Here is a 15,392-nt window from a genome sequence, read left to right as displayed (position 1 = left end):
GCCTCAGGTGTGGCAGGAAAGGGGCTGGGGGGCTGGAAGGGGGCTGCGTGGGAGCCTGGCCCTGCTCAAACACTACGCTGAGCTCTGCCTGTGCTCAGCCCCACGTTCCCAGCATCGTCCTGCTGCCTGCATTCCCCTGCAGTCCGGGCTCCCACACCTTGAGGCTCTTATTGTTCGGTTTCGGTTTGGGTTTTGTTTTGGTTTGTTTTTTTTTTTTTTTCCTGTTGTTGTATTTTTATTTTGTTTTAATTTTTAAATTACATAATTTATTGGATATCTGTCCGTTCCAAATAAACCTCAGTCGTGCAAGTGGGGGCTGGGCCGGGGCTCAGACCACGCCTGCCATCATCACAGCTCGGGGCCTGCAGCATCCCAGGGCACAGAGCTGTCCCAAGTGCTGGTGCTGCCAGCAGCCCGTGCTCCCCCAACCCCCCCCCCCCCCCCCCCCCCCACAATCAATCCTGGCTCAGCATCTGGAGCAGCACTGGAGAAAGCTGTGCGCATCCTGCTGCAGGAAACGGCCACCGGTGTCATCTGCATCTGCATCCTGCCTGCTCCTTGAGTGCAGGGCTGTGCCCGGGCAGCTGCTCCCACCTCATCACGGGGAGGAGCGCCGTAAGGTGCCGGCATTGTTCGCACGGACACCACCGCATTCCTGCCGCTGCCGGAGGAAATGCCGGAGAGAGCTCCGGCAGTCGTGGCTCCCCGGGGACACCCAGCGAGCGGGGCCCCGCGTGTCCTCGAGGCCGTGGGGCTCCTTGGGAGGTGGCAGCAGGCAGCTCTGAGCCCTGCGTGGGGGGTGGGTGCCGTCCCCGTGAGCACACGTGTGTCACCGTGCTGGGATACGCACACGCTCAGGTGCCAGGAGCTCTGCGCTCACCCTCTCAGCCCTCCTGCAGCGTGCGAGTGGGCTGTGATGGCACACGGACAGTGATGCAGCCCCCCACCTGCCCGCGGGCAGCCAGCCAGGCCAGGAAAAGCCAGAGATTCCTTCGGCCTCCAGGCCCACGAGCCTTTTCCTCCAGCACCGCTGGCTGCAGCCCAACCGGGGGAACCTCCCCGGCCTCCCCCTTCCAGGGCAGAGATGAGGACGATGGGTGGGGGCACCACATCCTCACTCCCCCCCCCCCCTTCTCCCTGCACTGCGGTACCCAGCAGCCACCAAACCCCGTGGAGGGGTTGAGCCCGGCGAGGTCTCCGCAGCGGTGCGGCCGTGGCAGGAGCGTGCTGGCACCCGGCCGGGAGCGCATCCCTCCCGGTCCCCGAGGATGAGCTCATGGAGGCCAGCTGGGCCCAGCCCCGCTTCCCCCGGGCCCCTGCTCGCAGCCCCACAGCTGCAGACTTTCCTCTCCTCCACTGCCCCGTTAACCCCCTCCCCCCCAGCACCTCCCGTGCTGCTCGTGGGACCCCCACCACCGCACCCCCCCCCCCCCCTCGCTCTGCCAGGGCAGCCCAGCAGTGCTCCTGCAGGACGCAGAGGGCTCAGGGGGTCCGTGTGGAGCTGCCTGGCTTGCGGGGTCTGGCTTGGGGGATTCTGGGGTGGTCCCACCCCTTCACACAGCTCAGCCCCCATCCGAGTGGGAGGTTTGCTGCTGAGCCCTGAGCCGATGCCCTCCTGCATGGGCCTGGAGGGACACCGGGGACAGGTGCCTGCTGCTGCTTGCCCACCAGAGCCCACGGCAGTGGGGACACCAGGAACTGGGACAGCAAGGGCAGGGCTGTCAGGGACAGGGACATCAGCAATAGGATCACCAGGGGCGTGGATAGCAGAGACGCCAGGAATAGGGACACCAAGAATAGAGATGGCAGGGAGGGGAACACCAGGAGCCTGGAGGACCCTGCGAATGGGACAGCAGACACGGGGGACGCAGGGACCCAGCGTGTGTGGGGCAGAGCTGAGGTGGGCTGGGTGTCCAGCAGCCACCAGGGGATGGCAGCAGCCAGGGGTGCCCAGGACCCAGCAGCTGGTAACCACGGCAACGCCAGCATCACAGCACTCACACCCGCAGTTACAAACCCCTTCTGACGATGAGATGCGTGAGCCCCCAGCCCCCATCAGCACCGTGAGGACGGCGATGGGATGGCTGTGCCCCTGCTCAGGCCACAGAGCACCCCTCCCCGGCCCCACAGGCTGCAGAGTGTGCCCCAGCCCTTCGTTCAGCCTCCCACCGAGTGCTTACTGTCATCATAGCTCTTTATAATAAAGATTTATTTACACAGAACAATTCTTTACAGACGTGACAGACGCAGTGACCAGCAGGGCCTGGCACCACTGCGGCCCCTTTGGGGTACATCAGTGCTTCCCGCAGAGCCCCCGGGGGCGGCCACCCCACAGGGCAGCTCACACGGGGTCAGCACTGCGGGAATAAATAGATCCCCCCAGGAGGGGAGGGGGCAGTGACCCCGCGGGGAGCTCCTCCGCCGGACAAAGTGCTTTATGCAGAGCCCCCCCGGACCTGGCACACCGGGATCGGGGCACGGGGAGGACACGGTGCCAGGGCCACCGGGAACGGCTGCAGGGAGGTGCCGCCGGCCCATGGGCGGGCTCAGGGACGAGCGGAGCAGGCGGTGGGGGGTGCATCCTCGGAGCGCTGGCGGTGGTCCTGCAACAAGAGCAAAGCGCGGTGGGATGAGCGCACTCCCGGCACCGCCACGCGTGTCCCCTCCGCGCCACTCACCTCCGTCAGAAGGGCATGGGGCCCTTATGGGACAGCCGTGGTCGGGGTCGGCGGTACCTCCGCCCCCCCCCCGGCCGCCGCACGTTCCCACGCCGCGCACCCCGTGGCCGCACCAACGTTCGGATGAGGCCGTGCTCCAGATCCATCCCGTCCGGCCCCGCTCCCAGCGGCCCTGGGGGATGGCAGAACGACGTGAGCGGGTGCCCTGCCCACGCGCGGGGTGGGGATGCTCCAGGAGTCGGGCAGCATCTCCCATTTCCTCAGTTACCCCCGGCAGGAGCCGCGCACCCGCAGCCAAAGGGCCGGGCCACCCTCACGGTGTCACCACCACCACCAAGGGGCACGGCTGTCACTAAAGGGCACGGCAAAGCCCCGACTCGGGCTTCGGTCCCATCCCGCCCGTGCCCACCCGCGGGACACCGCTCGGGGTGACGGCGGAGACGCTCCGGAGCCTCCAGCACGTGGGTGGCACCAGCGACGGCGCGGCCGACCCCGGGCACGCGGTGCCACAGGCGGCTGCCGGCGGTTGCTCGGCCCCGCTGCCCCGGGGACAGGCTGCGGTTTGTTGCCACCATGAAAAGCGCTTTGTCCTCCCCCCTCCACCCCCCTCTCCCCCGGGGACCTGCGGCTCTGCCTCCCCCCGCCCTCCCCGACCCCGCACCGCACTCAGCCCCGCACTCACCCGCGGACGCGGCGCTCAGCGCGAGGCAGAAGAGCAGCAGCAGCAGCGCCAGCAGCCAGCGGCGCGCCGCCATGCTCCGCCCGGCGCGGGGACACGGACACGCGGGGACACGGACACGCGGGAGAAAGAGAAGGATGAGAAGGCGGCCGCCCCGCTCCGGGATCGCCGCATTTGTAGGCGGTGAGAGCCCGGCCCGGCCCCGCGCCCTCCCGGTCATGTGGCCGCCGGCATCGAGGGGGGGGTCCGCCGCTCGCCCCGCCCCGCCCCGCTCCGCCCTCTCCGCGCTGCAGCCCCCCGAGGTGCCCAGGGGGTGGCATCCGGGCAGCGGGAGCGCCGAGGATGCTCCTGGGGAGGGGCAGCACCGCAGCCCACCGGGGAGCGAAGTGCCGGGGGGAGGGGGGGGTGCGGGAGGGCACCGCACCGAGTGCAGAACCACGGAGTCACTGGGGTCGGAAAAGACCTCTGAGGTCTCCGAGCCCACCCTCCCCCCACTCCCCGCATCAGTCCGGGTGTGGGACCCGGCGGGGTGCGTCCGAGGGGTCGGAGGGAGATGGGGGTGGCGGTGCTGAAGCACTGCGTGAGGAGTCACGGTGACCCCGTGGCTGGAAAAGGGGAAAAGGGGGAAAAAGAGGGGGAAAGGGGTAAAAGGGGAGAGCTGGGGAGCTGCGGGCCGGGCAGCATCACCTCTGTGCCCGGAGAGCTGCTCATGGAGCAGATCCTCCTGGAAGCTGTGCGAGGTGCTCAGAGAGCAGGGAGGTAATGGGATCAGCGCACACGGGGTGGGGAAGGGCAGGTCCTGCTGCTCCCCAGCACTCCCAGATGTGGATGTGGCAGGCGGACAGCTCCGGGGAAAGGGAACTGTCTGAGTCGCACCCAAAGAGCTCCACTGCTCCGTGTGCGGGTGGGGGGCAGAGCCAGCGCTGTTCAGAGCTCTGGGATGGGGATGGAGTGATTTAACACCTCTGTCAGTGACGAGGACGGGGAAACTGAGCGTACCCAAAGCAGCACCGCTGCTGTTACACAGCTGAGTGATGCAGAGGAGGAGCTGGAGGGGAGGGATGCCATCCAAGGGGATCTGTGGGCCTTAAGTGGGCCCATGTGAACCTGATGAGGTCTAACGAGGCCAAGGGGATGCACCGGTGTCAGGTCAAACCCGGAGGTGGGTAAAGAGGGGAAAGAGAGCTCCTATAGGGCAGCCCTGGGGGCTGGTGGGTGGGAGGCCGAGCTGAATGGGGCAGCTGTGGGTTGGTGGGGCTGCAGGCAGCTCCTGGGATGTGGCAGTGGGCAGAGACGGGAGCACAGGAGGGTCCCCTGTCACCAGCAATCACTCCTCTGCACCCAGAGGGGTGGTGGGTGTCCCTCCTTGGAGGTGAATTCCCGTGGGGTGCACTCCTGGCACGCTGCTCGGGGTGCCCCTGCTGGAGCAGTGGGTCCCTTCCAGCTCCAGGTGCTCTGTGCAGGAGAGGGCTGTGGAGGTGTGGGATGTCTGCACAGGGCACCCCAAAACTGCCTCTACAGCTTCACTCACGTGGTGACTGCTGGTGCACGTATGGACACGAGTGGGACGTTGCCGATGGATGGAGGCAGAGCTCCACACCCCTATAGAGCTGCTGTGGGTACAGCTGGAGGTGGGACACCCTTCGGGCTGGGGCTGGGTGCCCCATGCCCTCCTGTAGCTCTTCCCATCGCTGACAGACCCCCACTCCCTCATCACGGGGGGATTTCCCCAACGCTCCTACACCGCCTTCCGCATTCCTGGGGTCCCAGGGGCTCCCTCCCTCCCTCCCACCCCACGTCCTGTTTGCTCGGGTGCATCACCCCAGCCTGAGTCACCCTGCTGCCCCGCAGGTGGCGGAAGGCTAACAATAGCCCACAAAGGGAGGATGTCTCCCCCAAGCCTTCCTCCAGGCCCGTCGTCGAGGAAAGCTCCCGGGAGGGGGGGGGGGTTGAAGGTCTGGGCCCCACCGGACGTGCAGTGGATGTACTTCGTCCGGTCGAGGCCGCTCTGCTCAGAGCAGCCCCCGGTGAGCGGGTCGGGGTCCCAGGGGACGGCCTGAGGAAGAGGAGGAGGATGTGCAGCATCGTTAGCACGTTTCGTTAATTAGCGGGGCGGAAGCGAAGCGATGCCTGGTGGTCGCCACGGCAACCGCATGGCGCATCCTTGAGAAAACTTTGGTTTCTGAGACGATCGCGGAGGTTTTGTGTCCCCCCACACAGCACGACCCGACCGGGGGACTCGGGGTGACGGCGGCCTGGCCGGGAGCATCAGTGACACGAATGTGCCCGGCCTCGGCTCGGTGCCGTTCACGGGAACAGGATGGTGGCGATGCCACCACGTCTCGCTGTCGCCTCCGGGCCGCGCGGGGCCGGGGCCGGGTCCCACGGTGCGGTCGTGGTGCCACCTCGTGGCCGACAGCCCCGCAGTGACACGGCCGGACGGTCCCCGCGGGGGGCACAGCAGTGTCGGCGCATCCCTGAGCCGCGCGGTGCGTCGGCAGAGGGCTGTGCTCCTGAACCCTCGTTGGTTATCTCCCGTAGGACCTACCCGAAGTCCCGCAGCGCGTGTCACACCCCCGGGTGGGGCTGCGTCCCCCCCCCAAATGTCCCTGTCACCCACCGCAGCCACACCGCACGGAGCCCGTCCTGCAGGGACGTCCCCATGGGGAGGACATCTCGGGAGCCGAGCTCTGCCCTTTCCCCATCGCGGGGCCAGCGCGGCACCCCACGTTCGCACGCGGCCAACGGGGCCGTGCCAGGCTGAGCTGGCACAGCCGCACCTCTGCTTCCAGGAGACCTTTGGACCCGGTGCTGATTTTGCTGTTGGCTGTTATCTGGTTATCTAGAAAGCAGAAGCGCACGGTGAAGAGGACAACGACCCCAGGTCTCCATCCCTCCTCCCCGGGGGCAAAGGCGCAGGAGGACGGATCTGTCGCTCCCCGGCACAACGTCCCCTCCGCGTCCTGCAGCGTGGGGACAGCCATGCCGCCCTCCCTTTGGACCGCAGCCTGGCTGCTCCTGCTGCACGGTACGGGGCACGCGTCGCTGCGGGCGGGGCTGGGGCTGCCCAGGAGCCCGAGCTCCCGCTGAGGCCCAGAACCCCCCCAGGTTGCTCCGTGGGGGCCGCCTCCCCCAGGTCCGACATCCGGGACTGCTCCGTGGACCCACCGGTGAGCTTCCCCCCCACCCGCCCCGTGCACGGCCCACACACCCACCCTGGGGGGCTTCAGTGGGCCCCCTCCTCCCCTTGTGCCACCAGTACCTGCCCCCCACGGTCACCAACACGTCGGCGCGGCTCGCCGCACTGCGGGACACCATGCGTACCCACAGCATCCACGCCTACATCGTGCCCTCCACGGATGCCCACATGGTGAGGTGCCGCCCCCACGCGCCGTGTCAGTGCTCCCACCCCCTCTCACCGCTCCATCCCATCCCCAGAGCGAGTACATCGCGGAGCGGGATGCACGCCTGGGTTGGCTCACCGGCTTCACCGGCTCCGCAGGTGGGAGCATCCCTGCCGGGCTCCGTGCCCGGCCCCGGGGGGGGGGGGGGGGGATGGGAACTGCTGGGAATGGGACGGGGGGAGATGCGATGCCTGAGACCTGCTGCCCCCCCCAGGCACCGGCGTGGTGACGCAGGACAGGGCGGCCCTATGGACAGACAGCCGCTACTGGACGCAGGCGGAACGGCAGCTGGACTGCAACTGGGAGCTGCAGCGGACCAGTCAGTGCGGGCGGGGTGGGGGTGAGGGGGTGCCCAACACCAGAACCCCTCCGCACAGCTCTGCCTTGCAGCCTGGATTGAGTCCATCGGGACGTGGATCGCGGAGGTGGTCCCCGCGGGGGGGAACGTCAGCCTGGACCCCTTCCTCTTCTCCATTGGTAGGGCGGGCTGGCACGGGGAGGGTGCCCCCCCATAGGGCGGCCGCTGGGTGAGGCACCCCCGCGGGTCTCTCTCCCTCCAGACACATGGCAGAGCTACCAGCAGGCCCTGCATGGCTCCAGCATCACCCTGCTGCCCATGGAGAACAACCTTGTGGACCAAGTATGGGCTGACCAGAGACCCCCTGCACCTACCAGCGAGATCTACAGCCTCCCAGAGGAGTTCATAGGTACAGACCCCTCCCGCTCTGCCCGGCTGGGGAAGGGCAGGGTGCTGAGCCCCCCATCCCACCCCAGGGAGCAGCTGGCAGGAGAAGGTGGCGGGGATCCGGCAGCAGATGGAGGAGCACACGCAGAGCCCCACAGCCCTGCTGCTCTCAGGGCTGGAGGAGACAGCGTGTGAGTATCACACCAGGGCTGTGGCACTGCCCCGGGGGCGGTGGGGGGCAGGTGGGCACGGCTCTGCTGTCTCACCCCTGGCAGGGCTCTTCAACCTCCGTGGAGATGACATCCCTTACAACCCCGTCTTCTACTCCTACACTCTCCTGACCACCACCAACATCAGGTGGGCAGCGGCTGCCATGGGGCTCAGCCCCAGCCCTCCCCCCTTACCCCATGAGACCCCCCCCCCCCTCCACCTGTTCCCAGTGCGCCCATCACATCCTGAGGTGCCCACCCCACCGCATCCCTCCTCCAAGCCCTACATCTTTCCCAGAACCAACCTCATCCCTCCCAGTAAAACCCAGAGGTCCAACCCCACCCCCTCCCCCAAGCCCGCAGCCCCTTCCCCCCACCTCTGTGCCCCCTGCCCCAGCCCCTTCCCCCCACCTCTGTGCCCCCTGCCCAGCCTGTTCGTGGACACGGCACGCCTGACAGCGGAGGCTCAGCAGTCACTGCGCTCCGATTGCCCGGGGCCGCTCTGCGTGGAGCTGTGGGATTATGGGCAGGTGAGCGCCCACCTCCGCCGCTACGCTCAGGGCAACGTCACCATCTGGCTGGGCACCGAGTACACCACCTACGGCCTCTACAGCATCGTCCCCCAGGTGAGGCCGGGGTGGACCCCCCAGAATCCCACCGGGGAGCATGGGATGGGATGGCTGTGTCCCACTGTTGTCACCTGAGCAGGAGAAGCTGCTGGAGGACAGCTACTCCCCGGTGATGATCGCCAAGGCCGTGAAGAACGCCAAGGAGCAGAAGCTGCTGCGAGCAGCTCATGTAAGGCCCCATCCCCTTGGCCAGCAGCTCGGGGGGGGGGGGGGGACACTGGCAGCCCCCAGTACCACGAGGCCATCTGCAGGTCCGGGACGCGGTGGCTGTCATCCAGTACCTGCTGTGGCTGGAGAAGATGGTGCCGCAGGGGAAGGTGGATGAGTTTTCGGGTGCCCGCCACATCGATGCCCTCCGTTGGTCAGTGCATCCCGGGGGGAGCAGCTGGCACGGGGCGGCAGGGACCCCCCCCACCCCCCAGCGTCCCCCTCCCCTCCACCACCTTCCAGGGCGCAGCAGCACAGCCGTGGGCCCAGCTTCGAGTCCATCTCCGCCAGCGGGCTCAACGCAGCACTCGCACACTACAGGTGTGGGGATGGGGAGGAGGGGGATGCGTTGTGTGGGGGCACTGCGGCCGGGCTCTCACCTCCTCCCCCCTTCTCCCCTTCCCCCCCCCCAGCCCAGCCAACGGCAGCAGCCGGCAGCTGTCTGTGGATGAGATGTACCTGGCGGACACCGGCGGGCAGTACCTGTGCGTAGAGCTCCCTGTCCCCGCTGTGCCCGCGGTGCAGTGGGGTGACAGTGCCCCGTTCACGTCCCCTTTGTAGGGACGGCACCACGGACATCACACGCACCGTGCACTGGGGCACGCCGACCCCGCTGCAGAAGGTGCCGGCGCTGTGGGGTGGTCCCAGCACCACGGGACTGGGGGGGATGAGCCACACCACCGCGCTCAGCCCCCCCATCCCCTCGTAGGAAGCATATACCCGTGTGCTGATGGGCAACATCGACCTCTCCCGCCTCGTCTTCCCGCCCGACACGGCTGGTGGGTGCGGATCCCGGGGCGGTGGGAGCAGGGCAGGGCTCCTCCCACTGCTCCCGGCCCCGTTCCACCTCCTCATCCTCCAGGGAGAGCAGTGGAGGCCTTCGCCCGCCGGGCGCTCTGGGATGTGGGGCTCAACTACGGCCACGGAACCGGGCACGGCGTCGGCAACTTCCTCTCGGTGCATGAGTGTAGGCACTGGGGGTGGGACAGGGGATGGGATGGGGAGGGGGCACGCGCTGTCCCCGTGAGCCGTGACCTTCCCCGTGTCCCCCACAGGGCCGGTGGGCTTCCAGTCCAACAACGTGCCGCTGGCAGCGGGCATGTTCACATCCATCGGTGCGTGCGCCCGGCTCCTGCTGCCTCGGGGTTGTGGGGATGGCCATGGGGCAGTGCCGAGGGAGCGGACCCCCGGCCCTCTGCCCAGAGCTCTCCAGGGCTGGGATGGGGTGGGGGTGCTGCCGGGGCTCAGGACGTGCTGGACGCTTTCCCCCAGAGCCCGGCTACTACCAGGACGGCGAGTTCGGCATCCGCATTGAGGACGTCGTGCAGGTGGTGGAGGCACAGACCGAGGTACCGCTGTCCCCGCTCACCCAGCGGCGCGGAGCCGCCCCTCCCCCTCCTTCCAGGGCTCCACGTGGGGCTGCACCCACCTTGCGACCTCCCCCTGGCAGCACCCGACGGGGGAGAAGCCCTTCCTGACCTTCGAGGTGGTGTCCCTGGTGCCCTACGACCGCAACCTCATCGACGTCAGCCTGCTGTCGCAGGAGCAGGTACGGGGAACCGGGACGGGCAGAGCCGAGGCGGGCGCAGGGGGCCGGAGTGGGGCGGGCACTGAGGCGGGGGGCTGTCTGCGTGCAGATCCGATACCTGAACGCCTACTACGAGACCATCCGAGCACGCGTGGGGCCGGAGCTGCGGCGGCAGCAGCTGGAGGAGGAGTACCGCTGGCTGCAGCGCAGCACCGAGCCCTTCCCGTCGAGCAGTGCCGCCACCGCCGCCGTGCTGGCCACGCTGGCCGTCACCTCCGTGGTGTCCGTGCTGCTGGCCGAGCTACAGGCCTGATCCTGCCACCGAGAGGCCGTTGTTTCTCCCTGCCTCTCACTTCCTCATCACGCCTTTCTTTTTCTTTTTAATATTTGTGCTTTGCAATTAAACGGCGCCAACGCTGGGTGTGTGCGGCTGCGCGATGGGGCTGTGCCCGACCCCAGCCCCGACCCCAACCCCGACCCCAACCCCGACCCGGTGCTCCACGCAGGGCTCGGCCGTGCCCGTGGCAATGGGGCGCAGGATGGGGGGGGGGGACCTCTCCCTCTGCTCAGGGCCACGCAGAGCTCAGCAGGAGATGGGTGCGAGGGGCCGGCGATGGCACGGCTGCGGGGTGCTGGACAGGGCGGACGCTTCGAGGAGGGCTTCCTTCCTCCTGGCCCAGGCTGCGCACCCCAAAGCCGCGCGGCTCTGAGCTCTCATGTGACTGCCGGCTTCCTGTGCGCTTCCCAGCGGCGGTGCCGACGTTTCTCTCCGTGCCCTGCCAGGCTCTGCGCCGTGCCCGGCACCGGCACCATGCTGCGCCGCAAGCCGTCCAATGCCGGAGAGAAGGAGCCCGGCCACAGGAAGGTGAGCGGCGGGGCTGGCCCGGGGACGGCCGCAGTCCGCTGGTTTGAGAGCATCGGGGGATGCTGTCTGCGCCTCCGGGAGGATGGGGGAGGAATGGGGCAGAGGTGGCACTGCCAGCGGCCGCCAATGACACCGCGGCTCAGTGAGCGCACGGCGGTGGCTGGGAGCGGTGGGACGCGCGGCCACCACCGCCCAGCGCCCGTTACCAGCGCTGCAGGACCGTATCCTCGAGAAGCGGCAGCGATGCGGGGCTGGGGATGCTCAGACCCCCCCCAAGTGACCGTGGGCACCCGTGGGAGCCGTGAGGCCGCGTCGGGGATGGGGGGGGGGGGGGGGGGAGGCAGCTCACCGTCCCCACCGCTCTGTGCAGTGTGGGCGGCCGCTGCCGTTTCCTGCCGTGGGGACGGCGGTGCCGCGCGGGCTGCCGGGCACAGCTCCCAGCAAGGTGTCTGCGGTCGAGGCAGCGCGAGGTTGCAGCCCCATCACGTGCATCCGCCGCTTCCTCCGGCAGCTCTGCACCGGCACAGGAGCAGGACCCCTCGGCCGCAGAATCGTTGCTCTTTGCTGGCTCCCATGGCGAGGGAGACCCCGGCACAGCGGAGTGGGGGCACGGCGCTGAGAAGCTCACGGCTTCTGGGGGAATGGGTGTGCAGGGCTGGCGCAGAGAGCCCCGCCGGGCATCCCCACCGCTCTCACTTCCCTCTCGCTCCCTGCCTGCAGTGCTGCAGCACAGGGCAGTCCCCCCACCCCTCACCCCCTCCCCCACCCCCCTGAGCTCGCGGTTTGCCAACGCTGTGCCAGTGCTGTTGCAACACCGGCTCCTCCCCAGCGCGGGGCCGGGCGTGCAGTGTGGCCGCGGTGGGAGCTGCTGTCACACGGGGATGCAGAGGAGACACAGAGAGCAGGGAGAAAATAGAAAGGATGCCCAGGAGAACCGGGTTGGAGAGGTTGCGAGGTTGCAAAGCCACGGTCGGGGGCAGTGCTGCTGCACTGGGGGTGAGGGGAGAGCCTCCCCCAGCAGCACGAGGAGCCCTCACCCCCTCCCCACGCCCTCAGCTCTCCCTGCAGCGCTCCAGCAGCTTCAAGGACTTTGCCAAATCCAAAGTCAGCTCCCCGGTGACGAGCGAGAAGGAGTTCAACCTGGAGGAGAACGTGAGCACCCGTCCCCACTCGCAGCCCTCCTCCCAGTCCCCGAGCCCTCCAGCGGCCCACGCACCACGGGGGCACTCCACCCAGGGGCATTGCCCCACTTTGGAGCCTCGGGAGCCCCCCTCCGCCCTCCCCTCTCTGTCTCCCCCAGCAGATCCCCGAGGATGAGCCCAGCAGTGCGGGCCCCGAGGAGGCGGCGCGGGGCAGCGGGATGAAGCTGGGCAAGAAGTGGAGGGCGGTCATCTCCCGCACCATGAACCGCAAGATGGGCCGCGTGGCCGTGCGGGCGCTGGCCGAGGGGAGGGTGAGCACAGGGCCCGGGGCTGTGGGGCAGCTGTCCCTGTTCCCCAGCACCAAACCAGCTCCCCACAGCAGGTGGAGATGGAGGAAGAGGGGTGTCCATCCCCCCTGCCCGCAGCCGGCGCTGAGGAGCCGGGCCATGAGAAGATGCTGCTGGCCAACACGGAGCTGGAGGAGGACACGCACCCGTCCGTCAGCCGTCAGATGTCCAGCGGTGAGCGCGGCCCCAACCCCGAGCACGGCCCCAAATCCGGTGCTGGTGCTGAGCCCTCCTGTGTCCCCCCGCAGGCAGTGAGGGGCTCAGCCCCGGCCCCGCCGGCCAGGATGGCCCACGGTTGGAGGACAGCAGCCCATCCTACACCGGGCCCTTCTGTGGCAGAGCCCGCGTGCACACCGACTTCACACCCAGCCCCTACGATAAGGACTCTCTGAAGCTGCGGGTGAGGGCCAGGGGGTGTCCGGGGGTGTCCCGAGGGAGGTGGGTGAGGTGGTGGGAGGCTCAGGTTGGATATCACCGTCCTGAGGTGTTCTGCACCATGGGGATGTGGCACTGTGGCACTGAGGGACGTGGTGATGGGCACGGAGGGGTGGGCTGGGGTTGGGCTGGGGATCTGGGAGGGCTTTTCCAACCCCATTGATGCTGCGATTCCTCGGATCAGAAGGGGGATATCATCGGCATCATCGAGAAGCCGCCTGTGGGCACCTGGACGGGGCTGCTCAACAACAAGGTGGGCTCCTTCAAGTTCATCTATGTGGACGTCATCCCCGAGGAGACAGCCCCCACCCGCAAGAGCCGTGGCCAGGGCAAGAGCAAGAGGCTGAAGCCCAAAACCCTCCACGAGCTGCTGGAGCGCATCAACCTGCAGGTGGGGGCAGGGACAGCAGGGGAATGGGGGCAGAGCCCACCTGGCCCACGGGGACAACAGAGGACCACGTGGGTAGCACAGCAGAGCGATGCAGAGGGGATAGGATGGGGATCAGAGCATCATAGGAAGGAAAGGAGGGGGTTCTGTTCTGCTCCCACGCTATCCCATCCCCCAGGCCCCTCTGCTTTGTGCCTGGGCACGGCTGAGGGCAGAAGGGATGCGTGGGGCTGGAGCAGGGCTGGCTTCTCCATCGTGCTGCTCGCTGCCCCAGGAGCACACCTCCACGCTGCTGCTGAACGGCTACCAGACCCTGGAGGACTTCAAGGAGCTGCGAGAGACCCACCTCAACGAGCTGAACATCACCGACCCCCAGCACCGCGCCAAGCTGCTCACGGCCGCCGAGCTCCTCCTGGATTACGACAGTAAGGGCCACGCAGGGGGCAGGGGGCAGGGGACAGCCCAGCCTTGGTGGCAAGGAGGTGGCCCTGATGTTTTGCCCTCTGTCCCCCCAGCGGCGAGCAGCGAGGCGGAGGAAGGGGACGGCTCTGCAGAGCAGCATTCGCCCTCGGAGCCCAAGGGGGACATTCCCCGGGACTCGGGCTGCTTCGAGGGATCCGAAACCCTGGACAGCAGCCGCGATGAGGCCGAGCTGCAGAGCCCCGAGGGGCAGCTGCAGGATCCGGCCCTGGCAGAGTCCTCCTGAACCCGCACGGTGCTTAACGGGCTCTGGCGTGGTAGCGGACAGAGGGGAGAACTCAGTGGGGTGTGGGTGAGCCCCAGGGATGGGGCCATACAGCAGTGCCCTGTGCTGTGGGGCAGCTCAGCCCCCCCAGGTGTGCTGCTCCACCACGTTCTGTGCTGCCTCGTACCCCATGCAGCTTGGTGCTCCAGGCACCGCGGGACAGCCCCACTAATGCTGCAGCTCTGCTCGCCAGGGATGGGCTGCCCCTCCTGGGCCCGCCCCATTTCGTCCACAGCTTCAAGAGCTCCTCTGAGAGCCCTCGTCTGCCGGGCCAAGCAAACAGCAGCACGCAGGAGCATGCAAGGATAGGGATAGCATGGACTGAGCAGGCCCAGCACTGAGCACACCATGCAAGCAAGCAGAGGCTTCGAGGCAGCATCTCCACCAGCAAGGAGGACTTTGCCTTCCCCAGCCACCATCCTCACACAGCCAAAGCAGAGGGGGAAAGGTGTGCTGGAGATTCAGCTGAGCCCTGGGGACAGCCCAGCTGGGTACCAGGGGCTGTGTGAAGAAGGGTTGGGCACTGTGCTGCCCAAAGGCAAACCCGTGCAGGTCCCAGGCTGTCCCCACAGCCCTGCAGGACCAGGCAGGCTGCTCCCTCCCAGCACCAGGTGCCCCGAGCATCCCTGGGAAGGTGCAGGGGAGCTGCAGCACCGTGGGGGCCGGGAGCTGGTCAGGAGTGCATCACCTCTAACCAAACCCTGGGCTTGGGGGACCCTCACCGTGCACTCAACCACCTCCAACTCCCACACCGTAGTGTCGGACCGCTGAGCCTCGAGTTTGTTCCTTTACACTTGATCCCAATAAAAGCGTGCTCTGGCCTTCAGCCTGCTGCCTACCTACCCCAAAGGCTCGGGGAGAGAGCCAGGCAGCGAGCAGTGTCTGCTCAGTGAGGCTGCGGGCAGTTTGTCTTCCCAGGACCCTGCTGCACTCGATGGCCACGTTCCGGGGGACAGCGGGACACAGGTAAGAGAAGGGCTGGCTGCAGCACTGCATGGCTGTGTGAGGTGCACGGGGGAAGGAAGCAGCTCGCTCGGGGAAGCACAGACAAACAGAGGCAGAGGCAATAGCTCAGCCAATTTCCAAAGCAATTAAGTTTCCTTTGTTGTTTTAAAAAAAAAGAAGAAGAAAAAACAACCCTCACCCTACCCCCCACTTCCTTCACAAGAACCTGAACAGAGCAGACAGGAACCACAGGTGCAGGCAGCATCCGTGACAGCCCAGCAGGCAGCACTTGACACACTGCGTTAGAAAATAGATTAGTACACCCCCCAAAATACACTTTTTTTTTTTTTTTTTCCCCCCCGCAATGACTTTGAGATTTGGCCAATAGAGCACTGGTGCAGGCAGGAGAGGTGTGTGAGAGCAGTGGAGCCGCCCCACGTGTGCAGGGAGGAAAACCAGGACTGGTTCCAGGGAGCTGCAGGGACCAGGCTGCCCTCTTCTCCCTC

General features: G+C 67.4%; 3 protein-coding genes and 1 long non-coding RNA gene across 7 annotated transcripts; 2 read left to right on the top strand and 2 right to left on the bottom strand.

Moving 5' to 3' along the window:
* Positions 1-2,194: 2,194 nt before the first annotated feature.
* On the bottom strand, positions 2,195-3,646 carry APLN (apelin). The gene is made up of 3 exons (XM_065729270.1): positions 3,361-3,646; positions 2,679-2,850; positions 2,195-2,603 (listed from the first exon to the last, which is right to left on the bottom strand). The coding sequence occupies exons 1-2, from the start codon at positions 3,575-3,577 to the stop codon at positions 2,684-2,686; spliced, it is 384 nt and encodes a 127-aa protein (XP_065585342.1). The 5' UTR covers positions 3,578-3,646; the 3' UTR covers positions 2,195-2,603; positions 2,679-2,683.
* A 2,495-nt stretch (positions 3,647-6,141) lies between these two features.
* LOC136044154 (uncharacterized) lies at positions 6,142-8,394 on the bottom strand. The gene is made up of 3 exons (XR_010621790.1): positions 8,356-8,394; positions 6,840-7,007; positions 6,142-6,199 (listed from the first exon to the last, which is right to left on the bottom strand). It is a non-coding gene; the product is annotated as an uncharacterized LOC136044154 (long non-coding RNA).
* On the top strand, positions 6,295-10,385 carry XPNPEP2 (X-prolyl aminopeptidase 2). The gene is made up of 21 exons (XM_065729246.1): positions 6,295-6,385; positions 6,466-6,527; positions 6,617-6,727; positions 6,796-6,859; positions 6,976-7,080; positions 7,152-7,238; positions 7,322-7,468; positions 7,536-7,637; positions 7,722-7,803; positions 8,086-8,281; positions 8,364-8,453; positions 8,536-8,645; positions 8,735-8,812; positions 8,905-8,976; positions 9,053-9,113; positions 9,201-9,270; positions 9,354-9,458; positions 9,547-9,606; positions 9,764-9,840; positions 9,942-10,040; positions 10,129-10,385. Exons 1-21 carry the CDS (start codon positions 6,340-6,342, stop codon positions 10,330-10,332), a joined length of 2,028 nt encoding a protein of 675 aa, XP_065585318.1. The 5' UTR covers positions 6,295-6,339; the 3' UTR covers positions 10,333-10,385.
* Positions 10,386-10,751: 366 nt separating this feature from the next.
* Positions 10,752-14,063, top strand: SASH3 (SAM and SH3 domain containing 3). Of its 4 annotated transcripts, none has more exons than XM_065729252.1 (8): positions 10,752-10,884; positions 11,941-12,036; positions 12,188-12,337; positions 12,409-12,547; positions 12,622-12,773; positions 12,993-13,199; positions 13,471-13,621; positions 13,712-14,063. In XM_065729252.1, exons 1-8 carry the CDS (start codon positions 10,831-10,833, stop codon positions 13,900-13,902), a joined length of 1,140 nt encoding a protein of 379 aa, XP_065585324.1. In that variant the 5' UTR covers positions 10,752-10,830; the 3' UTR covers positions 13,903-14,063. The 4 variants fall into 4 exon arrangements, with proteins under 4 accessions (XP_065585324.1, XP_065585322.1, XP_065585321.1 ...); XM_065729250.1 differs by having other exon boundaries at positions 12,185-12,337; XM_065729249.1 differs by having other exon boundaries at positions 12,185-12,337; positions 12,406-12,547.
* The last annotated feature ends 1,329 nt before the right edge of the window (positions 14,064-15,392 follow it).

The sequence above is a fragment of the Cyrtonyx montezumae genome, unplaced genomic scaffold (assembly GCF_038088225.1).
Source record: "Cyrtonyx montezumae isolate F1298 unplaced genomic scaffold, pur_monq_1.0 scaffold_11, whole genome shotgun sequence".
Classification (NCBI taxonomy): domain Eukaryota; kingdom Metazoa; phylum Chordata; class Aves; order Galliformes; family Odontophoridae; genus Cyrtonyx; species Cyrtonyx montezumae.
The sequence above is the reverse complement of the archived record's forward strand: the minus strand, read 5'-3'. Positions and strand labels throughout refer to the sequence as shown.

Coding starts and splice junctions, on each gene's coding strand:
- XPNPEP2 (XM_065729246.1), top strand. CDS start 6,340: ATGCCGCCCTCCCTTTGGACCGCAGCCTGGCTGCTCCTGCTGCACG. Junction 8,282..8,363: donor TCTACAGCATCGTCCCCCAG/GTGAGGCCGGGG, acceptor TCACCTGAGCAG/GAGAAGCTGCTGGAGGACAG. Junction 8,646..8,734: donor CACATCGATGCCCTCCGTTG/GTCAGTGCATCC, acceptor ACCACCTTCCAG/GGCGCAGCAGCACAGCCGTG.
- APLN (XM_065729270.1), bottom strand. CDS start 3,577: ATGACCGGGAGGGCGCGGGGCCGGGCCGGGCTCTCACCGCCTACAAAT. Junction 2,851..3,360: donor GCTGAGCGCCGCGTCCGCGG/GTGAGTGCGGGG, acceptor GCCATCCCCCAG/GGCCGCTGGGAGCGGGGCCG.
- SASH3 (XM_065729249.1), top strand. CDS start 10,831: ATGCTGCGCCGCAAGCCGTCCAATGCCGGAGAGAAGGAGCCCGGCCAC. Junction 12,548..12,621: donor CAGCCGTCAGATGTCCAGCG/GTGAGCGCGGCC, acceptor GTCCCCCCGCAG/GCAGTGAGGGGCTCAGCCCC. Junction 13,622..13,711: donor GCTCCTCCTGGATTACGACA/GTAAGGGCCACG, acceptor CTGTCCCCCCAG/CGGCGAGCAGCGAGGCGGAG.